The following is a 27,979-nucleotide window of genomic DNA, read 5'->3' on the forward strand; positions in this document are numbered from 1 at the left end:
AAGTGTCTAGGGTTACAGTCACGGTTTGTTCAAGCGGAGTTAATATATTTGCAGTAACAAAGTTTAGCAGACCATTACATAAACAATATAATTTATAATGTAGACATGAGCATCTGTTCTGAGAATAATATTAGATGGAGATCAAGCCTACGGGTGCGTTTGCCTGGCTGTGTGTGTAGGCTGGAAGCTTGGCTGAAGGAAAAATGCGTAAAGACAGAAAAAGAGCAAAGACGGTCTCCTTTCAGGTTAGGGCGGCCTCTGGCACGAAGTGAAGAGAGGTTAGGAAACAATCGTAGAAAGAGGGAAGCGGGGAGAGCACTTTAATCCACAGAGGGCGTGATTCTGCATGCCTGTCAGGGCTGTGATAAGCACAGGTAGTCAGGAGAGGGGTTTGCAAGCCAGCGGGTTTCGCGGCTGCTCCGGCGCGGGGAATCGGCAAGCCTGTGTGACTCCACACAGCCTTCTCTCATTGTAAATATCCTCCGGTGATGGACTCCCCCGGCATGGTGAAGCCAAATATTTGTCATAGTTATCAGGGTGTCCCGTGGTGTGTGGGTAGAGAAGTCAGACCCGACTGTCACTAAATGGAAATTTACCAGAGAGATACCAAAGTAATGGTCTGAAAGTGAGAGTTACGCGCGGTTCGTCAGTTCAGAGCAAAATAATAAAGTAAAACAAAAATAAGGGCTGTAGAGTGTAGAGGTCCGTAAATAAAACAAAATAGCATTAGCAGCGACTCCATCAAGTGGGATTGTGGGAAACCAAAGGGTTTTCTTGTCAGGTGGTGTCCTGTTCCATTCACACGACATCCATCAGGTCCCGTGAATCTCGAAAGATCAGAGAGGAAAGAGAGGGGGCAGGTTTGGGAGGGACAGGCTCACCGAGAACAGAATAGACAGAACTTGAAAATGGCATCTGACATTTTTTTTTTTTACATTTCCATGTCCAAGTACTGGATGGAGTTGAAAGATGGGTGGATTGATGGATGGATTTTTAATACTCTGCAGTTGCAATGCTGCATGTGGATGAATGTCCCTGATTCCACATCTTTGCGAGCAGGAGCACGCGCTCTGCATTTCACGCTACAGGAGAGCGGGATTCACATCAGTGAACAAAAAACACCTCCTTTTGCCTTGTGGGACTTTTTGTGGAACGAACAAATGGATGCCTAATTGTCCGATTAGTTGGGGGAAGGAGGGCGAGGCGTCGGCTTTTGGGGTTGGTGCGGAGGTGCACCCCGGTCCACACCTTCACCTAAATGCTCGGACAGGCAGGAAATCGTCATCTGGGGCCTCGTGGCTGCACAACCGCACCCGGAGCCCCTAGCCACCGCCCACGGCGAGCTGTCAACGTCGGCGTGGTAACCAAAGTGTCAGCGTGGCAAATGCCGTCTCGGGGTCTCAGGGGTTTCCGCGCCGTGGATGATCGATTGCCGGCACCAGCAGGTCCGCCTGGTCTCACCCAGGCAGGACTTAAAGAAAAAGGCAAAATATTCATCCCTCTATAACAAAAAAAGCAGGTCCACTCAGCTCAGCTCATTTGCACTCCTGTCCCAGGAAATGAATGCATGACATCCATATTAATTTGCGTGCATGCGCGCGTTCATTTTTTCAAATTTAACCTGACTAAAAAACTGGCAAAAACAGTTTAAAAGGACATACTTTAAACTAGTAAAAAAAAAACAGTTAGTGTATTACCACAGGACTTTCTCAGCAGAATGACTAGCAGGAATGCAATTAAAACTCAGTGGCTGGAAAAGAAAACAAAGGTGTTAATTAATTCATTGTGACACCCGTGTCTTGTTTCCATTTTCGTAATGCTGTAAACTTTTCCAAAACAGCAGGGTAATTGAGCGATTGTGTGCATTGGCAGAAATCTTACATTTTTTTTGGCTGATTTTCAGCACTTTCCTATTACTGCCACGGTGCACTCAAGAGGCCAAAGCGTGCACTCTTGCATGCATGCATGCACACCCCCGCATGCCTGCATGCAAGCTCATGGCTGTTTCGTGTCTGTCATAGGGTGGAAGGGGGAGGGCCTGGGAGGGTTTACTCTAAATACAGGCAAGACAGAATGTGAGGAGCAGGCCTGTGGAAGACACAGCACTGGTCCATCGATGCATGGTGCTCTGCCTCGACAATAAGGAGATGCCCTCGGTTGAATCTTTGGCACTCTGTCGTTGCCAAGACTGCTAGGTGTGCGTGAACAGATGAGTGAACAGTTTGGAGAGCAGAGCCGGATTCAGCAGCAAAGCAGGGAATGGCCAGGATCCACTCATAACTGAACTGCAAAGAAATGCTAAGTACTCAAGGCAAAGAAATATGGTACCACGCTTGTAAAGCTGCTAACCGGGAGCCAGACACCAGCCAAAACCCTGACATGCTACTTCCGAAGACTGTTATAAATAAGTAGTGCTGCCCTCTAGAGGATGGAGGAGCACTCCTCACAATGCTGATTTAGAATGTACTTGGAAGTGGATTATAACCAAGAGGGTAGGAAAAAGTTTGATACCGGTTCAATTAGTTAAAATATAAATGTAAAGCTCTATTTCTGGGGGGGATGAAACCCAATTAAATATTGGGGGATTCATGCCTCCCCCCGTCCCCCGGTTCCTGTGCCCCTAAATGTAACAGAAGTGTAATCCTGGGTAAAGGACATGCTATATGTGAGCTTTTATTCAGAAACTACGAATGCAATTATATTCGGCAAAAGAACGCATGACTTGCAGATGCATCTGACTTTGATAATTCTCTCTGGCGGTTCACAGATAGCGATCTGTGGCAATCTGAATCTCTTTGTGTGACAGGCATTGTGTCCGGCCCACTTACAAAGCCGCCAATAGGGCTTTGATTCCTTTAATCATCTGAAAGTCGAAAGTGGTCAGAAGGGAGGCATGAGAGTCAGAAAGGAGCCGTCAAGGGGGACAGTACTGAAAAAAAAAATGGCGAAGGGGAAAGATTTGCAGACACTTAACCACTTAGGGAAAATGGCATCACACAGGGAAACTGTTAATAGTAACACTTCATATTAACTGCACTTTCATGATGCATTAATATAACATTCAGCGCACTTTCATAATGCATTCATGATGCATTCATAGAACGTTCATAAGCAGCATGGAAGTATACATTAACATTATCACAGGTGGAAAGTTCCAGTCCAGAAACTGAAAATCCTGATTTTGTTTCAACCAACCAGTTGAGTACTCTGTAACTGCGACACCTTATACTCAAGTGGTTGGTTTAAACAAAATCCTGATCTGATTTTTTACTTTCTAGACCCAAACGGTCTACTTCTGTGAATTATGAAGATGCACTGGATGTTATAGGAATGCATTATTAACACATTATGAAGGTGCAGTTAATGTAAAATGCTACCCTGTTTCCATTAACGTTACACCGTTCAGCACCAGGCATTGACGGCTAAATGAATTTCGTTTGCTTGCCCGCTTGCTTGTTTGTTTTTGTCAGTTTGTTTTTGTTTGGCAGAGAGTCCTATTAACGATTTATGTGGTGTTGTACTACCCTCAAATTGGAACATGAAACAGAACTGCTAAAAGCAACTCGAATGAGTACCGACACATAGAACAGCAAACTGTGAAGAAGCCACTCAATGAAAATAACGTGAGTGAGACAGTGAAATTTACCCTGACTGGGAGCAGGTGGGGAGGGTGTATCAGACGACAATCTGATGCGGAAGCTGAGGGCTGCAGGTAGGTCTGTAGGCCGTTTATAGAATGATGATCAATTCTAACCTGCGCCAGTTAAACCTTCCTTTACTATAAAGATTCGGGCATTTACAGCTTAATACACAACAGGAACAGCCATGTTTTTGTGTGTGTGCAAGACAGAAAAAGAGAGGAAGAAGTGTGAGATGTGCTGTGTGTGAACCACACCATTCCTTGTACTCTTTCAGCTATCTGAAAGTGTGATTTATGAGTTCATTTTGCAAGCCCACAACTGCGAAAATCTTATAGTAAATCTTGAACAATCCTGCACTGTTTTACAATTACGATCCCACAGCACAAAAATAATCACTTTGAACTTCACTGGACCTCAAAATAGCGTCTCTTTCTAGTCTAGTCACCTATTAGGTAACTAATGAAAACGACCAAAACATGAAATCAGAGAAACATAATGATTCCTATGGTCCTATGCAATCACGCACATTATATTAACATCCTGTGTAATGGTTCTGACATTACCCTTCAAGGTTCAAGAAAACCCACTGCACTACACTCCAAAATCAATAATAATCATTTTAAAAGAATTAGGCTTATTTCTATTATTTTTCAAACTGTCTGTGAAACGACTGCCGTTCCAACGGGATTTCAAAGACGGCATCTTTCCCCGCAGACGCCAAGAAGCCAAAGCGGGTGGGCCGGAAAAAGGACCGCGTGCCGGTGGAGTAGAGGTGTGACATCAGCGGCGAAGGCGTAGCCTGCACCTCCCCTGCCGCATCCCGACCCCCGCAGCCTCGCTCACGCGCATCACCAGCCAGGAAGGAGAGAGGCAGCGGGGAGGAGGGGCCTTTTAATGAGAGATTATCATGTGTTTTGTTTGTTCTCTGATAGGAACCAGCTGTAGCATATTTTAGGTGCTTTGTAACTGAACCATATAAAGATGACAAAAGGGAGTCGGTTTCTACTAAACTACTTTTATTAGAATCTTGCAGTAACTCCAGTCTTTTAAATTATATAAAGAATAGATTCCAAACTGCAATCCTGCTCCACGTAGGTGCTGGAGCCTCACAGTAATCAGACAGAAAACGTATTAATTTTTGTGCATTTTCAGCTGTGCTGTCTGACCTGCCAGAAGAAAATAAATCCCTGGATCTTTTGTTTAGCTGCACTCGTCACCGTACTGGAACTATACGCTATTCTAAACCGTTAACTCAGGAGTTTCCAAAAAGCTTTTTCTTTTTTTCTCCCGAAGACTGGCGATGTCACGCGTTTCCAGGCTGCCAGTGCTGTGTCTCGATATGCCGGTTCCCGAGCTTTCGAGTGCAACCTAAAATCCCCAAGCCATATTCTCCATGTCCGCTGATATAACACATACAAGTCAGCGTGTTCCTCTACATCCTCTACACATTTTCTGACGACGGTGTTTCATTCTGACAATGGACAAGAAATGAATTCTCTCACATGCGACGGACGATGATACTTACTGTTATGTTTTTGGCTACAATTACCTTGCTGTTAGTTATTTCTTTAGCTGGCTTTTAGGAAAAAATTTAAAAACCTGCAAAATAAATGACAATATTAAGTAATTTTTTTAATGATGTAACCGTTCTATGGGTTGGTCTGACTCATATGGTTTCATAAATAAAGTTTCACACTTCAAAGGCTCACCTCTTCTGACTGCATATCACCCTAATGGATGGCTGCATCCAAAATGGCCTCCTTTTTACTTAGCCTTTGTAGCCCCTGAAACACACCTCCTCTACCACTGATATATCTAAAACAGACTGGCCAGACATTCACCTGGAGGTTATATCTGCTTTCTGATTTAAGTTTCCGTTTTTGTTAATAAAGTTGGCCATGAAATACACTGGTGTGTGTATAGCTTTCAGTATTTTATGTTGCTGATGTGAATTTAACTTCCCAAATGAAATAGCATTTAGCCACATGATCACAATCAGATCTTTTATAATTAGCATGGATACTTCTGTCCAAAGTGACTTACCCCTATCCCTGTATAAAAATTATGACCTTTGTCGCACTTGAATGCAAGTAATCGATCCCAGGTGTTGGTCCTGTTTTTCCGATTGTCTGATTCTCTTCTCGAATGCCCACCCTGTCATGCTTCCAGTTGGCTATCATGAAGGGCTATGATTTTTGTTGGAATGCTTATATTTAAACACTGTTTGATATTTTTGAAAAATTAGTAATATAAAGGTGCTCCTTGCTTCATGATGGTGTGATAATGACCTTTGAATTTTGATCTGTTCCCAGACTTGCTACTTATTTACTTATCATATTCATATTTGACATGATATTTTTAAATTTACGATGGATTCGTCAAGAACATATCCTCATCACAAGTCAAGGACCATGCAGGTATAAAGTATTATGATTGTATGGTAGACATTTTAGGCACACCCAAACAATAAGGGTCATATGTAATACAGACCTGGGCTGAGTGACCATTCACGTTTACTTTATTGAGCATTTATGATTTGTCGACAGAGCCGGGCATTTCGACTCGCGGATGGGCGTGCACTGACAGAAAAAAACACCCACAAATACTCTGCATTTAATTTTCATCGGGCTGAAATTGTTTTCCAAAGAACATGGTACAATATATCTATTGAGTGTGATATATATATTACAGGCTGCTCGATGTGGCGGCCACTGTCTGGGAGGAACAGCCAATGAACAAAAGCTCGGGAAAGCATCGTAACGAGTACTGAATATTGGGAGGACATAGCTGAGGGTGAGAGGGGTTAGGTACTGGGAAAAGGGCTTCAAAATAAGTAGGAAACACATGTATATACACGTCAGCTGTACTTTTTAGGCATTACAATTCATATATACTCTATTTACAATGCAAATATGTGCTACTGACAGTTTTACACAGCATGGGGAGCCACAAGTTGTAGATGAAAGAGAGCATGATGTCATCTACAGCCCTTAGGCAGCTCATGATGAACTTATTGAACATTTTTGACTGGAAGGGGAAGTAAAACGCCACACATCTTTTTTACAACCTGTTTCCTGGCTTCGGGAACATCCGGAAGAGGAGAACGGAGGAGACCGTAATTCATGCGCTCCGTCCACAGACGTTGCCCACTCAAATTTATGGTCCGTGTAAATGTTTTGGCTGTGTTCAAAGTACTTGTCTTGTCCTCTAAGGGCACTTGATCCGTAGTAAATGCTGAATGTCTCACGCTGGACGTCACAGTTTGTTTTAGGAGAGTGTTTCTCAAACTTTGTCCCAGTAGTCCGGGCGTACGCTGATGAATTTACCACCACAAACGTTACCCTGTTTTACAGTTTTTTGTCACTAATTTTACTGCACAGTTGAGCTTCTCCTTAAATACAATGGAAGTGAGCAAATGCTTTCTTCCCAGTGACAGAAATTCTATCATATTCTCGACGAAAATTAGATCATTAAATATAAACGTGACCGCAAACAAAACGGCCTCGGGGCTCGTTGAGCATCGCCCGTCCAGTCATTTGTCCTCAGACCCTGTCATGTCGACTCTGTGGAAGTGACAAGTTGGCCCACCTTTGGCAACGCTCCTGTCACTGGGCATGACAGCGCATCCGTACAGGGCAGTCAATCTCTTTCCGGAGCCATTGTGTCTTTTCAGTTTGATTCTTCTTCTCTGGCCTCAAACGAAGCGACCCCTACCCTCCTCAGCCCGAGATCTCAATCCCCTCCAACCCCATAAAACATTTCAGTTTGTCACACACAATACTGTATATTACATGCTGTGATTTTAAAATAAACTCGTACACTATACACATTTCTTTTCTTTGTGCGACATAATATGTATATCCATAAAATTTGATACAAAAGGGAGAAGTCTGTCCTCACTGCTCAGTCTTTGTGTCGCTGTTTAAGTTCAGGAGGAGACGAATGCTTGGAATACAACTGACTGATGACTTTCAGACAATAGCTTGTGTCTTTGGCAACCTGATTATAGTTCTGTGTGCCTGTGGACCGCAAGCCGTCATCTGCAATGGGGGGAGACGGATATGTGTCCCATTGCTTAGAGACCCCGGACAGGACACATGGTAGATCTTTCTCTCATCATCTTCCTTAGTTTCAGTAATTTTTTTTTTTTTTTTTAATATCTGATTAATTCACATTCAAATCCTCCACATACTAAACACCCTCTATTCATCCTAAACTCTTCTCATCTCTCTCTCTCTCTTTAATCTCCCTGCTTGTTTTTTCATTCTCACACATAAATATACATGCATGCAGGAGCATCACTGTCACACACTCACACACACGGTCGCACCAAAGCTTGCAGTGTGGCTGGCAAAAGGGGTTACTGATGTCTCCCAGGGATGACTCATCATGGGGATTTTGAAAAGACATTGATCAGGGCATTATGTGACTGCAACCACGTGAGTCTGTCAGAAATGTGTCAGTAACACACGTATAATGACATGAACAATCACAGCCTTCTGTTGAAAAATAGCACTCCAGTATTGCATTAATCAACGTGCTTCTTTTGTCTGAGTAGGGAGCACATAATTCTCATGGTCTAAATGGCAGATAGAGGGCATGAGCGGTCATGGGTAGTTTAGCAGTCGGGAGTTTTTCAGTGCTGGTCTAATGTGCTTCTATTAGCTTCATCGCAACAGATTATCAATTGTGAACCATTGCTTGTGAACCCCTAAAACATCATGATTATGATGATAGATGGTAATCGATTCACAAAACCCCATAACACATATAATTTGCAACAGTCTACTGATGGAAAAAATGTACAACGTAGAAATTCAAAGTGAAAAATAAATATCATCAATATTACATGTGTGCATGTTCTATTTTCAGATGGCTGGAAAACAACTGGGAAAGAAAAAAACGAAGGCACTTATTTCATGCAATGCAGAGACTGGCTAACTGCTTTCACTTGGGAGAAAATGTCAGAAGGTTTGGATAAACTAAAGGAGAACACTGTAATTATAAACTATGTTAGACTGGAGCACAGACAAAGTGTTACAGTTCCTTTGATGGAATGATTTCAGTTAAATTAAAATAGCTTTTCATTTTGGTTCTGAGAATATTCCTTTAAAATAATCATTACTCAGTTATAGAACCAACAGAGGTTTAATTCTCAGTTTTCTGAAAAGCATTGATCACCTGGCCTGATCCTGGACAGCTGGTTGGTTATTTGAAGATTAAAAACACCTGCTTATTGATCATATTAAAACCAATGGCTTGTTCCTGTTAATTGATGTCATTGGTATAATTCACTCATGATTTAATGTTTGATGCTGAATCTGGTTTCTCCTCACTGAAGCGGTTTTGATCTTTGCAGTTACATTACTGCCTAATGTCACCTTCTCGGGGTAGCTGACTTGACAGTGATCAGCAGATGCTCCTAGCCTTGCAAAGATAGGATCTGCTGCCATAGGCATATAAAGCCACCTGGATGGCCAAAATGCACTTCTAAGACCTCCCAGGGAACTGCTCCACATGTTTGTGAATTAGATAACCTTAGCCTCCCTCCATGGATGGTTTTGTTACTAAAAAAAAAAGATGTTTTTAGCCCTTGGTGCTCTTTGTTTGATAAATTTGCACTCAATTGAATGACATGGTTGAAAGGTGGATGCAGGACAGCGATTTTGATTTGATGAATGGAAAAAGAGTAGACTGATTATTTATGCCTAGAGTTTTGAGACTTACGGTACATAGATGTGTGCTGGGGTGACCACTTCATCCATGTCGGGAGGGACACTATGAGCTACATCAGGTTTTACAAGCTACTTTAACACTGAAAGGCTCCTATGTTTGGCTAATTAGTTCAATTCTTCTTGTGCTTTGACTGGTTTGTTTCCTTGACTGAAAGACTCATCCAGCTGTTTCACATTAACGTTAGCGACACATGCATGATTACAGGAGACTGACCAATCAGCACACAGCAAGAACTCGGTGCTTAAGTGACATCCAGGTCCTTTTAGTTGAAATGGTAGTTCACAAACCCCGTCAAAACTCAAGTGTCCCTCCTGACGTGGATTAAGTGGTCACCCTAATGTGTCCCTATGTTAATAAGTCATAATGAATGTCCTTCCCAAAGGATATTTGCGTAGAGAAGGATCCAGAATCCTCAGACAAGCTCTCTGAAACATGCAGAGCACCTACCATTCCTACGTTCCAAAACAAGAGCAGCCTTGAAGGGAAAGCAGACCCGCTGTGTCTCCGAAAGATGAAACGGCTCCCTTTCGTTACGTAACTACAAAGGCCGGCTTATCAGAACCACGCAAAAGTGGACTCCGCGTGGCCTTTGGCTCCGCTCCACATGAGCCACTCCACAAACACTGCGATCCGCCCCCACTGAAGGTGATCCCGGCGCGGCTCGTCTTTCATCACACTTTCATTAAGCTGGTGTTCACACTTGCCAAGCTAATCACCAATGCGCCCATGAGATCTGCTGGGGGGGAAGCCTTCAACAATCTTCAGGTTCTTGAGAAACTTGTTAAGTGGGAGTGGGGAGAGGTGGGTGGGCGGGGCATTGCAGCCATACAATAGCTTCCCTCAGAACTGCAATAGATCGCGAGGCCACAAGGAGCCCACATTTGGCCCACAAATACACAAGAAACCTAATTCACGGCCACGAGACCCTCTGAAGTGTACTGTGAGTATGTGGGTTGAGCTGAATGAGGTCTGGTAGGTCTTAGACACCACTGACCTAGGATTGCATCTTCCTGTTGAGAGCACGCGGCCCCCAACCGTCTGCGCGTGTGCCAGCGGTGGTCAGTCATGGGTCATGTGAGTCTCTGCTCCTCGCTGGGGCTGCCTGTGCTCTTTTCCTTCCCAAAAGAGCTGTCACTTGTCACCCGGCACCGAGCTATCGACACCAGGACAACGCAGCTCTCCAGTCATGTTGGAATGCAATTATATTCCCCTGGTGGCTCTTCTGCGATGGTTTAGTCAGAGATTAATCAAAAATGTGTGAAAGCTCTGAAGCCGCTGCCAACTTCTGAGACGTCTGACAAATGATGCCGGGAGACAGGTCCACTTATCACGGTGACAAATGGCTTCGACACATACTTGGATAAATGCCCCTCGAAGCTAAGAAGTCGCGCTACGCATGGAGCGGCATTTCCCCGTGGCTACCTGCCCTAGACCGCCAACCCAAGATATCGATCTGTCTGCATTGGCTGGTTCCCAGTATTTAAACTCTCAGGATGAATTAACATTAGGCTGCTTAGCTCCTCCCACCAGCACGCCCACGAGTGCATGAACATGTTTTCTAATTAAGTTAATGACACTTTGTAGCTGAATACATTCTCGCTTTATGAAGATCAGTTTAAAGTGTTAGTGATTTGTTTTTATTTTGCAAGCACGTATTGAATTTTAGAACGTTAGCACAAGTCACGAGTAAAAAAAAAGGCGATAAAATGGTTTCCCCTCAAAACTGTGCTTGGAGTCTTTTGTTTCAGGATGAAAGTTTGTTCCAGGCCTTTCAGCACCTGGATCATCTCTGGACAAACAGCGGAGGAAAAGATTATCGGGGCCAAGACGTTTTGTTCCCTGTCGCATCATCCTGCTCTGTCTGCCACCCATTTTAACTTAGACAGGTTTTCTTTATGCACTTCTGGAGAAAATGACAGACTGATAATCATCGCCGCTGACTTATTTGCTTATAAAGGACTCAAATGGAAGCATTATGTGATAGAACATGGCATCTGGTGTCCTTATATATCAACTTTAGTGGCCATTAGCCGCTGTTACATCTTTATAGCTCATGGAGCCTTTGTATTACGCATCGTACGGTAAACTGTGCACTAGTTATATACATGATGAGAACACATGTGCATCCATAATGCCATAATGTGTCATAAAGGATCACGCCAGTCATTCTTCAAAATCTCCATAAAGTTTCACATAGAACTTTTGATTCACAAAGCAGTTGCCTATGATAGTAGCTCGACATCTTCCAGCAAGTGTGACCAGCTGCACTGCAACATCATTCATCCTTCTACCTATGTAATTGCAACCCAACTGCCCCCCTATTTCGAACCCCATCCCGTCACCCCTCCCCCCACAAACATGCCTAATGTGCACACCTGCAGATGGATTCCCAGAACATTCCTCTCAACACGCAGATGCATTCTGTACTGCAGCTGGCTGCGTGACTCAAGATGTGATTCTTATAGCAGGGAATTTCAAAGCCCAGTACAGACCCGATCCATGAATGCTCAATTGGTACCAATCAATACACCCAGTTTTAAGCAGAATTAATTTGGGTCTATTGTACATAGTACCTATCTAGCTTAGGACACAGATGTTATTTTTGATATCATTTATAACCTCGACACCATTGATTGTACTTAGCATTAACCAAAAGATCCACCCCGGTGGCATGATTTCGATAGCATCTTTAAGTTCTTTTTTAGAGAGAGTTTCGGCACGGAGAGAGTGATTTCCTGTCACAGATTGCACATCTGAGAATGGAACTCCTCTCCTGAAAGAGGAAGCGAAATTGGGGGGGGGGGTTGTTATCTCGCTGTCACTGGTGGTCCCCGTGACGGATGTGACTGAGCCATCCCTGGAGGTGTTTTTTGTTTGGGGGCACTTTAGCATAAATACTCTGTGGGCCCCCCTTTGTATTGCGCTGTCAAGCGGCCCGGCGGTACATCACAGGAAGTGTTCAATGCACTCTGTCTCCCCGCTTGCCCTGGTGCTTGGTACAGTCCTCAATCACCCATGCATACATAGAGGCTTACAGGCACGCACAGACAGCCAGGTGCGCCCGCATTGTGTATTTACAGATATGTACATGTATGTACAGGTGTATCGTTTTATGCTGAATTACAAACACAGGGTTTGTATATCCAATCAGCCCTATTTTCCCATAGAATGTATGTATTTTGCAGTGCAGAAGTTCCCTCTCAGATTCCTAGGAGCACAACCTACACTTTCTGACTTCACTTTTTAGCCTCTCTTCCAATCTGTGTCACTGGGCCTGTGTGTATTGTCAGTCTTCATGTTGGATTATGTCATATTTCATAGTGTATTTCAGATTTTATAAATGTTTGTGCATTTTTTTTGTTTACACAAAGGCCAGTTTCCACCCAGTTTCTAGACGACTTGTTTACCCTACTACATCATTCCCAGATCTTCTGTGCACTGTAGTAGAAGAGCAGCAATGCATGACTCCTCACCTGGTTAGGATTGCATGTCTGTAAAGTGCTACAACAGGTTATATAAATTAAAAATAGAAAAGAAAATGTCACATATGTGTCTATATTCATCTAGCCGACCTAATGTTTTTGTACTGGCAGAGCAAGAGGTGTTTGAAGGTCTTTTTGAAGGTGACGTTGCAGAGAGCATAGCAGGCGGGGTTGATGGTGCTGTTGATGTAGCACAACCAGTAACCGATGGTCCATACTGTGTTGGGTATGCAGCTGGAGCAGAACGTGTTGATGAGCACCATGACGTTGTAGGGTGTCCAGGTGACCACGAAGGCCACCAGGATGGCCATGATGGTCCGTGTGACCTTCTTCTCCCTCGATGGTGCTGTCTTCTTCTTCTTGGGAGGCTGCTTAGTCATCTTGACGATCTTCCGGGCCACCAGGTTCTGCTTCTCTGCCCCGGGGACAATTTCCACAGTGGTACTGGAGGCAGCATAGCAGTCCCCCTTTGGCGACTTGGTCACGATCTTGATGCAAGTGAGTTTGGAGCCGCCGGTTTTGGCCCGGTGACGGCTGGGGGGCTGACTTGGGCTGGTGTGGCAGTTCTTTTTCGGCAGCACCGTCTCGTCATCTTTAAGGTTGGAGGCTCCAGCACTGACCGATGAGGATTCGTTGGAGCTCTCCTTCTCCTCTGTGGTAGGTGCACAGTTGTCCGTTGGGGCGTTGTCCCCCTCTCCCTCCCCATCTCCACCAGACGTGGATTGGGCTTTGCCATTCTGCAGTTTGTTGTTGAGACGGCCAGCTACGTCACATGCCTCCTGGTTCTCGTTCCGGCTGGTGTTGTCGGCCATCACGTTGTTGTTGTTGGGCTTACTGGCATGACTCTGCACCTGACTGGGGTACTCTTCCTGGTTGGCACCTGCAGGCTTATGATTGTCTTTCTTCACACGGCTCTTGCTGGCCCTGGAGATCTGCCAGTACAGGATCGTCATGGTGATGACCGGTAGGTAGAATGCGGTAATGGCTGTGCCAAAGGTCACAGCGGCATTGGAGAAGAACTGGATGTAGCACTCCCGCTCAGGCACAGTCCGACCACCAACGATGAACTGCCAGAAAAGGATGGCTGGAGCCCACAGGATGAAAGACAAGACCCAGGCTGCTGCAATCATCATTCCTGCCATCTTGGTGGTCCTTTTCACCGGGTAGCTGAGCGGCTTGGTGACGCAGAAGTATCTGTCAAAACTGATAATGAGCAGGTTCATGACTGAGGCGTTGCTTACGACGTAGTCCAAAGCTAGCCACAGGTCACAGACCACCGGCCCCAGGGGCCAGTAGCCAATCACAATGTAGACTGTGTACAGATTCATAGAGCATAGCCCGATGATCAGGTCTGCACAGGCCAGGCTGAAAAGGAAGTAATTGTTGACGGTCTGTAGACTCCTGTTGACTTTAATGGAGAGCATGACCAAGATGTTGCCAATCACGGTGACCAGGCTGAGAGATCCGGCCACCAGGACAATAAATACCACCTCCACCGTCTTATATGGACTCTCCGGAACCAGGGAGTCTGTGGCATTCCCTTCAGAACCATTGGAGTATGTAGAGTTTTGCATTTTTATTTCATTGGGTCTTGAGTATCTTTCTGCAGATAGCTGGAAACAGGATTCAGAACCATCTACGTCTGGAAAGAAAACAAAAGAATATTCACGTTAAGTTTTTATGTAACTTCTATGTGAAATAAATATATAGAAAATAACAGTTGAGTGTAAAACGCAATTTTAGAATTTTATGTTTACTTTAATTGCATACTCATTTTGTAGTCAACCTGAAAAATATGGGTGCACACAATTTTCAATGTGGTCAGGATAATCACCAATCTCAAATTCCTGAAAAAAAAAACACTTCTTCAGATTCATATTCAGACTCGGCATGGTTGTGACAAGCATTGCTGTAGTTTAGGGGCCACTTGCCAATTCTTTGTAGCTCCCATGGTCATACATGAAGTACACACATTCTCATGTGTCCTCAGATGTTGCCTCACTGAGTCACCCTTTGCTCCGATTAGGAACAATCCTGACAGGTAATTCAGTTACCGACAGAGGTGGCCTAGACCTGGCTGTTTTCACAAGCTTTCAGCTATTGGCAAACGTCCCACTCTGCCTTTGAAACGGCAGGTCACTTGGAGAGCCATGGCACAAGACAGCATGGACAAAAACAACGAGAGCGCTTCTGTTTCCATGTCAGCATCACATTGGCCCGGCACAGAGTATGCTAATGTCTGTGCACTCCCACGTGTACATCTCTGGTCACGTGTGTTTGTGCATGTGTGTGCTAGCAGCAGTATGTGTTTGTTTGCACGTCTGTCAATGCCAGGGCTTATGCTAACCCCAACAGTCCACTTTTCGGCAGGAGGATAGAGCCTCTTGGCCCTGATAATCTCCAGGGTAGCCGTGCCCCAGTTTCCATGTGCTTCTGGGCCCTGTTTAATAATCCAGATAGCAGAGATGGACCGTGTACCATCTTGATTCCTCCCTCTCAGACTCTTAGAAGCATAGTCGAGTTTTGCTGGTGCCCTTGATTACAGCTCCTGCCTCCCATCTTGCAATTCGTGGGCATCTCCTCTAGCTCCTGGTGCTGCAGTCCCCAGCAAACCCCCTGATGCATCACACCCATTCCCGTGTGAGGCATATTTGGACCTGAGGAGCTGCCTTTTAAAAATGTGATGGTTCACTCTTGGAACCATGTTTCTCCTCCTATCTCAGCCTCATCAATGGTGCCAAACAAAGAAAATGGAAATGAATGCAGCATTTTTTTTTTACGGTGCCAAACAGTAGCAGAATTTTCAAACAGGCTGCTTTTTTGATGTTATGACAGCCTTCATCTGCAGCTGATAAACGCCCCCCCCCTCCAACCTATACCCAAGCACCCCTCCATTGCAACTTGCATCGCAGCAGCTGTCCAGGTGCGTCATAACACGTTATATCCACGGATGTGCCTTCGTGGCCTTGAAGAGTCCTGTGATTAACAGGGGCTGCTGCATGTAATTTCGTTATTAGGAGAGGGGCAGGCTAATGGGCAACTAATGAGTGGTAAATTACACAGGGGCCCTAGGGGAAACATTCGCTAATGCTGGGCTGGCTTGCGGCAGCTAACGGGCCACACCGAGGACCTCAGCTGATGGCTTGGGCACCGTTTATGGAACCAGAGCTGGCAGACACGCTTGCCGGAGGCTAGGAGTGTGACCTGCGAAGCAAGGCTTGTCACTATCAGACAGACAGACAGGCAGGAAGGTGGCGCTTCCCCAAAATGCTAATGTCGCATGGAAAGTCCGCGCCCGGTGCATGTTTGTGTGCTTGCGGCCTTTGCAGCCCAAAACTGACTGGTGCACCGAGAGTCCAAAAGGCAGCGTACAGAAGCGCCAGGCCCACGGGGATCCTCGGTTGACCCAGATGCCACCGAGATTAAGGTTAGTGTTCTCCATGGTGATGGGAGTCTCCTGAGACATGGATACGTGCTGGGCAGCAGTCGCCCACACTGCAAGACGCATCACCTCATCAGCTGGACTCCTCTCCTGCACTGCTGCGCAGATCATCATGACTAATAGCCAGCGGCTGACAGGACTGGCCACCCTCTCTGCCCTTGATACTACTTGGCATGTAATGGTCGGGGGGGGGGGGGGGGGTGGTTTATAAACGACAAATACATTTACAAATATAAACAATAAATGCAGAGAAGTAATTTCAAACAAATTGCACCAAGATGAGAATCTCAAATCCTCATATAAACAGCTCATCTGAAATGTCCATAATGACATCACATATGCTGCAAAAATGCCATTGTCCTAAATTTATGCCTAGACTGAAAATGTTTCTTTTCCCTTTCCCAGTTTTGACCTGATATTGGTGGGGACAGTGACAGTGGGTGGCTGCCAGATGAAGAAGTAGGATCATTATGTTGTATCATATGTTCAAGATTTTATTCCTTTTACCCCAAAATCTTTTCCCAGCAGAAATTCTCAACCTAATACCTGATTAATGTGGCGATATTTCTAATCAAAAACTACACAGTGTAAAATGTTTTCTGCCCAAGTTCCACCAGTAACAATGCAGTCTGCTAAACCTGCATTGTACTTATCCAGCTCGATATATACAGTATATCTGCCGTACTTTGTGATTGTTCTGTCTGGACATTCATTTAACGTGTCATCTAGGGGCATAAGAGGGGCCATGATTCACACAGAGGGACCAAATTTATCATTAGCCAATGATGTTCATTCAAACAATTCCCCCATGCCACTTAGGACTCTGGACACCGGGCTCTTCCACATATATCAGACTCTTTTAAGTAGCTTCACTTAGTGATGACATTGTATCTTATTTCTCTCTTATGCACTTTTCAAAAAATAAAAAATAAAATGTGCTGAGTGCCCACAAATGCCCACATTTGTCTACATTTGTCCCCAAATGAAAAATTGCACATTTTATTTGTGTTGTTAGATGAGTTGTAATTGTGAGTGTGAAAATTACGGTTGGGCCACCGAACAGACCCACAGGACACATGGACTGGAAGATGGAACAGGGAGATCTTATGATCACCTTTGGGATATTTCAGACAGGCGAACCGAGAGACTGCAGTGGCTCTCTGATTTAAATGAGCCACCACGCCCATTATAAAGTGAAGAGTACCTTTTAATATATTCTAACATATTTTAGCCTAATAATTCAGACATTTTTGTCAATGTTTCACAACACTCGGGTTATTTTTATTGATAGACATCCCAAATAGTAAAAATGCCCATTAGAAATTAACAATGGGTCTTTTTTCTTGTGTTATATGCAATATTGCATATAGACTTAAATAAGAATAACTAAACAGTAATTTCAGACTTGAAAAACCGAGACCAATTAAAATCTTAGCGTAACTGCGGCGTGATTCTGGAATCTTGCTCTTTGCCGAGGAGCGTTCCTGCAGCGGGACCCTGTCTTTAATTAGCGCACAGTGTCTCCCCACTAGCCGCCTCTGATCCGCGTGCTGTAGTGAAGGCGAACGGAAAGTTGTGAACCTTGGCTGACGAGCACATCGCACTCTCGCCCTCTCCCATTAAAATATGCCATTATCAAGTGAGAAACACATTAGCGGTTACGTCTGGCAGGGGGGCCCGCGGCCGAGGGCCCGCATGATTGCCAGACTCGCCCTTGTGATTCTCTGACACTAATGGTGGAATGCAGATAGAGTCAAGTATTGGCAATATCCGCCGACCGTCTTCTTAAAGTTCGAAATTTATTTAATTTAAAACTACGACGCAAAGAGCACTCTGAAAAATCAATTCAGGTCACAGTACCTTTTTTCGGATATTTTACACGGTGACAAGTGCCAATTTTGGATAAATTCCTAGCTCATATATATGTGTCATTGGTACAGTAACAATAATTCTCACTTCTTTTGTTTTTAAAGCCTTTAACAGGTAAGCATTGGAAACAGTGCTGCATAGTTGTGTGGAAACGCTGACACTATTTTTGGTAGCTGCTTCATCAACAGTTTTTTTTTTTTTGTTTAATTTTTCTTAAAAATCATCATCACAAAGTAACCTGCATGTTACCTTGTGAATTCTCACCTGTGCGTGCTCTAATTATTGAGGATAATTATTATAGATATTTCTCTGCATTTTTACAAATTGGCAGGGAGTTTGGCTGCCCGGTGAATGTAAGTTTGCTCTGTTAGAATTGCTAAAAAAGTTGAGGTTGTGGGTATTTTTATATAAAACAATAAATCAACTGTTGAAGCAATGAAAAGTATTGCTTTTTCAAGAGAAAAGGTCGGTAAACACAGGAAAACAAACAGTAGCTTTTTTTATCAGCAGCAAAAGTAACAGACAGAGAACGTGCTCTGGATTCCGCTGCATCGCACACAGCAAGGCCTCTGTGAGTCAGACATCTACTTTCTCATCTTTCCTAGCTATTAAAATTAAAACACAATTGGGACATGGTGACATTTCTCTAAATTTTACCCTTTGCCGGATCAGGGGCTGTAGCAGCTCCGGCTCCTTGGATTTGAGCGCTCGACCTTCCCAACACGGCTCATCTGCAACTGCAGTACACTGGTTTCATTGTGTCCCCAGACTGCCTGTAAACATGGCTAAATATGGAATAGCCATTGATGGCGCGATCTGAACATTTTATCCGAGTGACTAGTTAACTACTTGAAACATACTGTACAAACACCCTTAGCTATGGTAAGTGGGAGGTGAGGGGTTCAGCCGGCTAAGTCTTGTGATGGAATGATTACTTGTCCGAGCCCCGGCCTCAGAAGAACAGTCTGTGGGCCCTTAAGCAAGGCCCTTAACCCGCTGGCTGACCCTTTGGTGTGTCTCACCTCCATGCATGTTTCATAGAGAGCAAAATGCCACAGGCAAAAAGGAGCATTCCAATGGACCTGCAAATGGCAAATAAAGGATCATTTCCTAACCTTACACCACTCCCCATGTGGAAAAAAGGACTGTGAAGTGAACTTCAGTTGAGGGTTCTAGGTAACCTAGATTCCTTGGCTGAGCTAAACTAAAGGGGTGGAAGAGTGTCCTTGCTCCTGTAGTAACACCAAAGCAGCTCTTAAGATTAGAAGTCCACCATCGATCTGTCTTCCAACCACTTATACGGCACAGTGTCACGCTGAGCCTGGTAACAGAGGACAGGGGACGGCCTGAGTGGGATGCGGGCCCTTTGCCGGGCACCAGTGCACACTCTACCCGAGACATGTGCAATTTAGAGACACCAGTTCACCTAAATGCATGTTTTTATGACTATGGAAGGAAACCCCCCTGCGACGCAGGGAGAACATGCAACCTTCAGACGCGCAGAGAAATGAAGGACGAGGTTCAAGCACCGGGCCCTGGAGGTGTGAGGCAGCAGTGCTGCCCGATGTGTCACCCTGGAAGTCTGCCATCACTTTTTGAAATACCTGACACTGGAGCGCCACAGTCACAATATCGCACCGCTCACCGAATGCTGCACACTTCAAACTCTCAGTCTAGACAGGCCCTTGCATTTAGCTAACTTAGACGTGACCCAGTTCTCTTGTTCGTTTATTTCACGGTTCCCTTTTATTCAGGCAGTTCGGCGGACGGCATCTCCGCGTTCTTTATAAACTTTGCCGACACGGAGACAACGGGACGCTTCCCGGACGCCCTTGAACGCTTGAAGAAAGACACAATTAGCAGCATCTCGCCCGCCTGAGCGCCACGACCCCGAGTCCTGCCCGGCGCCCCCCCCACGTGACTGTCCTCCTTCTTTCGCCACGTCGCGAAACGCATCTGCTGTGATATATGGCTCGCGCGCCGCTTCACGCTCTATTGATGGAATGCTGTGGTGCTCATTAAGATGTAGGAGATAGTGGGAATTGGGGGGGGGGGTAAAGAAGGGGGTGAGAAGAATCGAGATAAAGTATGTGCCCCTGGGATTGGTTCTGCTTCATTGTTTCGGCATTTTCAGACATTTGAATCAGCTTTTCTGGCTTCTTTTTTTTCTCACCTTTCTGTTGCAGTCGTCTAAATTGAGTTTAGAAACAAAGAAAACCCAAGGTGTCCTTGAAGAGGCTTTCATTGTTACTCAGACACATGCTGCATGCTCTCTTTTGGGTTTCTCCCATGCTTCGGTCTCCATGGCTTTTGCGAAGCTGCCATCTAGTGCAGTTGGGTTACTTTACTTAAAAAATTATACATTATAGATACCTTCATAATGCATTATAATGCATTCATACAGTATTACAAAGAGGGCTATAACTATTTATAAAGAGGCATAACACATTATAGCCATGTTTATTATGCATTTTGAATTCTTTATGAAGTTCTCATCTATAACGCAAGATACATACCTTCATGATACATTATAATGGTCAGTATAAGTATAATCTGTTACAGTTACTGCAAAAAAAGTATGTATGCAATCAAATTACAGTTACTACTCAGTATCTTGGTGGTTACAAAGGGGCTTTGGTAATAAAACAATTATATATAGAATACAGCATTTATTTTGTTGCTTTGCATCTTTTCCCCTTGCAGAAATTCCTTCGTTTGACAGACTTCCTAACAACGTAGGTCAACTAAGCCATTGGGACAAATTTGACTTTACAGATTTATTGTCCAGTTTAAAACATTTCTTAGAAACGTAATCTAAACATAATTAAATTGTAGTAAGTTACATTACTTTGTTGAAGTAATCAAAATAGTTATATTACTTATTACAGGATAACTAGTAATTTGTAACCTTATATTTCGAAGGTTCGAACCTTCCCAATATTGGAGCTCAAAGACGAAAGGCTTATTAAGGAGCCATTTTAGGATGTGATTCTATTCCCCTGCCAATGGGTGGGGTTAGTGGAGGGGCAACTGGGAATTATGCTCTTGGATTTAGTGGTGTATAAGGGCAGTTCTGTCGCCCAGTTGAAGACCATGCAATGTGCCTCTAAGTTAAAGCATTGCATAAATATGCACTTGACAGTCTTGCAAGCATTCAAGCAGAATGGCATCCTAAATGATGCAAGCCTGGATTAAAATGTGATTCAGGCATTATGCTCACAGTGTTCACACCTCTTATGAGTGACCCCCCCCCCCCCCCCATATGAGTGAATCCCCCTGCCCTTTAATTCAGACCCACATGTGATGGACTAGCATCACTTCAACAGCAATCAACAGCGTGTTCAGTTTCTCATCATCAGTGCTTCAGAGCAATCCGTCTCTCGTGGCGACTTCATACTGCGACGCCGCTGAATGGGAACGGGACGGCGCTTCACAGTCATCGCTCGTTTCGCTCAGCCCTCGGCTTCCACGAAAGGGTTTAATAGCCACAGATTATGTGTTGATGACAGAACTCAAGAGCCCATGAGCTGGAGGGAGCAAACACCAATCAGGGGTCTCTGACCTGCCAACTTTACCACACAATGGAAATCTACGAGCATAAATTTTGACTTCACATTTTCCGATTAACCTACTGTGGCCAGACAGTGTAGTCAAAGGGCTAATCTCGCTAACCAGCGCGCATAGGCTTTATGTGTCTCAGCCTGGCCATTTATTCTTGAGAAAGAACAAACTAGTCCAATTATCTTCCGGTCCCAATTAATGACCCTTCCCAGTTCACTAGGCATGTGTTTCATGCATAAATTACACATTATTTGTATTGAATGCTCACGCATATCTCCTCTACTGCTTAAATGTGAGAGATACACCCAGCAGGATATCCTTCCACAATAGTGCCTCTTTAGCTAGGCATTCATGACTGACTTTGGTTCTCAGATATGAGAAGCCATTAGGGGAACCCTGGCGGGGAAGCAGTCCTCCTGATGTATACTTCTGTGTAGAATGTACACCATTGGTACAGCGTTGGTACGGCCATTGGCATACATTATGGGGGGTTATAACCCCCAGAGTAATCAAAACTAGCCAATACAACCCTCTGACCCCCTTAAATGGATGGAGACCTCAACCCCCCCACCCAATGCTCAACTCAAAGTTATGCCCTTGGGTACAGTGTAGCCACGTGCTGCGTTCCGTTGTCTATGCCATAGCACCCCAACATGCATCTCATCAGGCTACAGCACACAGTACGGTGCTACCAATGGCTTAGATTCTAGGCAAAACTACAACTCAGTCTTTAGGTGGCACCACTGAGCAATGTAAATCTCACTGGACAGCAGAAAGGCTCTGCGAGAGCTGCAGTGCTACAGGTTTCAGCTTACATTATAATTACTGCCTGATTTGCACCTGAAACAGCAGGAGAGGTGATTTACTCTGCAAATAATTACATTATTAGAGAAAATAAGGGCTGAGATAGAGGTGCTAGGTTTTTAGCCCTGACCAGCACCCAATAAAAAGAACCAACATGATTTGCTGACAGTGCCTTTCATTGTGGCCTGCGCAGTTAATGACAGAGCTGTAAGTCAAGAACCGAGGAACGGTTTTTTGCTAATTCGTCATCAAGCTCGAAAAAAAGCAACACCTCTGCATTTCTGAAAGCTGGTTTTGAAGGCTGTGGTCTAGGTTTTGTTATCGCTCTATTGAAAGTGACAGTTTTTGACAAGATGAGATTGCAACTCAAAAGACTGATGTAAGACCACCTGAAACGGGTGAAATGTTCGCATATACGTCTGTATCGTTTGCGTGAGAAACCTTTGGTCGGCTCTGCTATAAGTTAAGGCTGGAAAACATCATCAGCCTATCGCTGACATGTTGGGACACCCAGGTCATATAACTTTGGGCGCGACCTCAATCATTTGTGCCCTTGCCTGACTTTCTTACTCAGTCTGTGCTTATTGCTTGGAGGTGCCCCGAAGGCATGGCTTCCACTCCAACCTGATCTGCCTTAGCTGCCGCAATGTGTGGAAGGGTCGTGCCCTCCAGAGACCCCCCCTCAGATTACACTAACTCCTCATGGCAGCTTGCCGGGGGGGACTTGCGGTGGATATGTGTTTTGGTGCGGATTCAAGGACATGTTGGATGGTGTCCCTGTGTGGCTGCCACGTGTCGTTGTAAAGCTTTAACTCTACGGAGTCGTGGCACGTTCTACCACCCCAGTGGGAAACAGTACCTGGTTCAAAACAATTGTTTTTTTTTTTCCCCCTGCATTTTGATTGGCTGTTGGCGTCCATGTGTTAAGGCTGTCGGATCCATAATCATGACGAGTATGGCTGAAACCTTGGGAGGAGACAACAGCCCGGGAATTGTTTGGGGACACAATGAAACTGGCTCTTTTGTTTGCTGTGTCTAAAAAATTCATCTCATCTCCCCCTCCCAAAATCTCTATCCCTGCCCACCCACACGTCACGTGACTGTCTTTGCTATTGCACCTGGAGCAGGTATTACAGATATATAGCAGCATATGTTATTCCTGATAAAGATAAAAGGGTCTACCAAGGAAACGAATATTGTTGCAGTGAATATCGCTTTCAAAGGGCTACGCAGCAAACAGGAGGGTTAATGTTAGCTCCCTTGGGGATTGCTCTGCTTCAAGGACGCAAAGGATCCTCCATTGAGGTGGAGTGGTCACATCTGCCACTTGCAAGGCTCATCACGACGGCAGACCGGCGCGGCTGTTAAACAGAGGGTGAGACGCAGCCCATGGCGTCAATTGCATTGGTGCTGCAAGGGGATTTGGAGACGAGTTTAGTGTAAAATTAACTCTCTTTTCAGGACTAAGGGATTAAAATGGACTAATCGGATTGAGAAAACAACCAAATGCAGCTGAAATGCTGAAGAGAGGATCTCGGGGAATTGCAATCCCTTGATGTATAAATCACACATGTTTCAAAAGTGACTCATTAGAGGAGGACACTTTCCCCCATATCTCTTTATTTTCAGATGTCCTAGAGAAGTTGGCCTTGACCATCTTAAGCCTAGTAAACAAACAGACATAGAGGTCATGACCAGGAGAAACTCCCATATCTTACACTGCAGGTCTGATTGGCTTTGCTTGGAGTGTGGCACACCAGCAACGTGTCGACTGCTCGACGAGTCTTCCACGTGCCAAAGGTATTCGGAACACAGGGGCGTCACGTGATTGGCTGATTCCACGTCTCCATCACAGCCCAAAAACCTTGTTACCCCCGGTCATGGAAACCGTGTCTCCCCAGCTAGCCGAAAATGTGTGGGAGACGGGCGAACGAGATAACGGACCTGACAAGTGCTGGGGGATTTATGGAGTTTGCCTAGTCAAGCAGAGAATCGAAATGAGCCTGACAGGAAAACGAAGGGATTTTAAAAGGCCGAAGAAAAAAGAGGAAACAAGAAGAGGCAAATTTGATAAAGGGCTGAACAAGCCTTGGGATGAAGAGTGAAGTGTGTGATCCAGTTTAACACAAAACAAGCTTCACATAATAAAATGCTATTGCACTATTGACCTCTACATGAGAGAACATATTTCTTTTATTGCTACTGATGACAACATACATTGAAAATTTCTGCCGTTGCCCTTTTCCAGCTGCATGTATTTCCAAAAAGCATAATTCCGGAATTTACCCTGATGCAGCATTTTTCAGCTTATAGCCATTTGTATAGCTGACCATTCAAGGAAATTTAAATTGCACACTTCTGATAAACGGTACAACAGCAGAGAAATCAGTTGGAAATTTTTTGTTTTGCCGTCTGAAATCCTTGGCCATTATGCTGACGGCGATTCCCTTAAATCTGCTATATCGTTGAGGGCAGTCGACACGGAACCAGGCAGACATGCTCTTGATGGATTGTGTCGTGTTACTGGTAATACATCTTATCTCTGCTCACCCCAAGCGATTGATATCTCAGTTCCATAAAATGTGTGTCTACCACGTCACCCATTTTCCCGATAATCCTGCAGAATTTGCAAGTCCTTAACTGTAAAGAAAGTGCATCAGGATGTGGAGACATTTAAAGAATATTCCTGATAGACTCGTGACTGAAAACTTTGACGGCCTCTTACTTGGTGTGCCTGCTAATTCTGATGTTGGGCTCGAAGGTGTGCAAACAGACTGAATGGCCTTTGAGAGTGTCCAGTCCATACAGAAAGACTGAATGACATAAACCCTCCTTCAATGTGTGAATCCACTGCTTATTCAATTGCATTGAAACTTAAATGAAACCAAACAAAAAATAAGCTGGGATATAGGATTCCCTCCCACAGAAGTATATCTAGACTTCAGATCAGCATCCAGTTTCTCTAGAGATGATTCTACTAATTATAAACTGGGCCTGATCCAATCAGTGCAACTCAGGGCACTCCTAAACGTGAACAGGTTCTCACCTGTAATTATACAGTATTAACTCACCGCTCTCGTTGTATTAAGTGCAATCTTCTGTAAGTAAGAGCATGTTGAACTCGCATCCACTCAAAGAAGAGAGCACCAAAGTGGACCATTGAATGTGAGACCCAGTGTAGTAGCTGTGAAATATTTTTTTTCCCTCCGCAACAGATATCTGTCTGACTGAAAATGAAAAACACATATCAAACTTCTTGTTTTTTCTCCAATTTTTTCGGTGTAAAAGAACAGGAAATGGTTAGGTATCAATGAGGATGACCATGTGACATTGGCTCAGAATGAAAGGCAGCAGTGTATTATGGGAGTGTTGTGGCTCAACAGGTTAGGATGCTATAACTGTGATAAGAAAGTCTCTGGTTCAAATCTCTGGGCCAGCAGAGTGGGTTCCCAGTTGGGCCCTTGAGCAAGACCCTAAAAATTTGTTCAACTGGGGTCTGTAAAAGTTGCCTGGAGAGCATAACTCTCATCAGGCACTCATGCTGTGAGCGCCCCTTAATGTGGGGGACATGGCAACAGTTGCTCTGCTTTGTTCAATTATGAAAAAGGCAATTGGTACAAACCTAAATAATGGTTGTGCTGGTCTTTACTGGAAAATAATGGGCTTTTTTCAGCTAATGACAGGCTTCATGTGTAATCAAAAGGTCTCAGACAGATATACTCTGCCATTGAAAGTCCCATCACCGGTTGGCCTGGTAAGGTAGGCATGTTTCAAAAGCAGGTGTCTCTAGAAATGAAACATATGATTAATCTGAAAGCAAATGAGAAATCTGAATTGAGATGAGGGATGATGGTCTCTTGGCTGTGTGTAGTTTTGTGTCGTACCTCTTAACCTGTATGTGATGGACACTATACATGAAGGAAAATGAAATGTCACTCTGACTATTGTCTGCGATGGGTTAGCACCCCATCCTGGGTTGTTCCGTGCCACGTGCCTGTAGCCTCCAGGATAGGTCCAGACCTCCCGCAACCCTGAATAGGACAACTGGTTATAGGAAATGGATGGATGGAGGGACTATGACTACTGTTGTTGTGGTCCCTTACGGAAAAATCAGAACATGCCATTGAAACGTACACAGGCCAAACTCAACGCCTATGGTTATCTCACACCCCTTCCCATGTGGAAAAGGAAACTTTGAAGTGATCCTACTTTAAAGTTGAGAGTCCTTTAATCTCAGACACATAATTGGTTTTGGCAAGAGCACGGCGGCCGTTTCATCAGGATGTCGAACCTCAGAGGTCCGTAATGTGCACATGAAAGTTCTGCCTGCCAGGCTTGTCTCCATCTTTTAACGTCCCACAGCGGCAGTAGGATCTTTAAAACATACCCTATCATTATGGCGGCGAATTCTTCCCCAGAAATCCCAACACTTTTCCATGTATCTGCGCATGATGGTACGTATCAAGCCACTGCGAAGCGCTCCTTTAGCTAACATCGTTATGTACCATTATGGCTAGAGATTTGAACCTCTTTCCTCCACCACATTTTCACTGGACAAATCATGAAAGGCAGCGGTGCATTATGGGAGTGGTGTGTGGTTCAGCAGGTTGGGCTGCTGAACCCGCGATCAGAAGGTCACTGGTTCAAATTTCAGGGTCTGAGAAGTGAATTCACTATTGAGCCCTTGAGCAAGACCCTTAAAAATTTGTTCGACTGGTGTCTGTAAAAGTTGCCTGTAGAGCATAAATCTAACGTATTTCACAATTTCTCAATACAATTTTTCGAGGAAGTTTCATAGTTTACTCTCCAACCCGCCTCGCCAATCCCACTTGAGTCCATGCCGCAGTCCCACCTCAGGTACTCAGTGCGCCCCCTGGAGTTTGAAGGCTGTCAGGCGCACGGCGCCCATGCTAAAGGCTCCACCACAGCTGTGGGAATCTACTGGAGTAAACACATCACAGACGAAGACAAGTGATTTATGAAGATGGTGTTTAACGTGCGAAGCGAGCGATGAATGAGGGATAGAGCTCCCCTGGTCCCTCTCTTGTGTTCCCTACAGCGTTTTGATTTGTTTGTTAATTCATTCGTTACATCTGGGGGATTCCCCCCCCCCCCCATAGTGTCATATGGGGCTGTCAGTATCTTCCTGCAAACTCCCCCAGCAGGCTTCAGCTCACACATTCAGCCTACTGTATATGTCCATTGGTTCGGCTCATCCTCCTCAAGCAGAAAAAGCGTGTAAAAAGACTGTCGGGTCAGAGCTGGGATGCCGATCCCTGCCTCGGGTCTCCTACAAAATGCCTGTAGAATTTGCAGGCAAATCCCTCAGAGATTAAAAAAGTGTGACTTGGTCCTCACTTAGGTCACACTTTAGGATAACAAGGTGCTTGAAGTTACTGTGGACTGCAGTGTGTGCACATTTATTTTCTTGTATTTCATGGCTA

General features: G+C 44.7%; 2 protein-coding genes across 4 annotated transcripts in view; one reads left to right on the forward strand and one right to left on the reverse strand.

Moving 5' to 3' along the window:
- Positions 1-5,549, forward strand: part of ptn (pleiotrophin) — a 33,608-nt gene extending 28,059 nt beyond the window's left edge. The window contains exon 5 of the mRNA XM_023810953.2: positions 4,356-5,549. Within this exon, the coding sequence (XP_023666721.1) occupies positions 4,356-4,411 (56 nt within the window). The 3' untranslated portion in view covers positions 4,412-5,549. The remainder of the gene's footprint in view (positions 1-4,355) is intronic.
- Positions 5,550-6,141: 592 nt separating this feature from the next.
- Positions 6,142-27,979, reverse strand: part of LOC111843396 (muscarinic acetylcholine receptor M2-like) — a 57,770-nt gene continuing 35,932 nt past the window's right edge. For all 3 annotated transcript variants that reach the window (XM_023810950.2, XM_023810952.2, XM_072710155.1), the window contains one exon: positions 6,142-14,501. In XM_023810950.2, coding sequence (XP_023666718.1) covers positions 12,937-14,433 — 1,497 coding nt within the window. In that variant the 5' untranslated portion in view covers positions 14,434-14,501 and the 3' untranslated portion in view covers positions 6,142-12,936. The remainder of the gene's footprint in view (positions 14,502-27,979) is intronic.

Source organism: Paramormyrops kingsleyae, chromosome 3 (assembly GCF_048594095.1).
Source record: "Paramormyrops kingsleyae isolate MSU_618 chromosome 3, PKINGS_0.4, whole genome shotgun sequence".
NCBI lineage: Eukaryota > Metazoa > Chordata > Actinopteri > Osteoglossiformes > Mormyridae > Paramormyrops > Paramormyrops kingsleyae.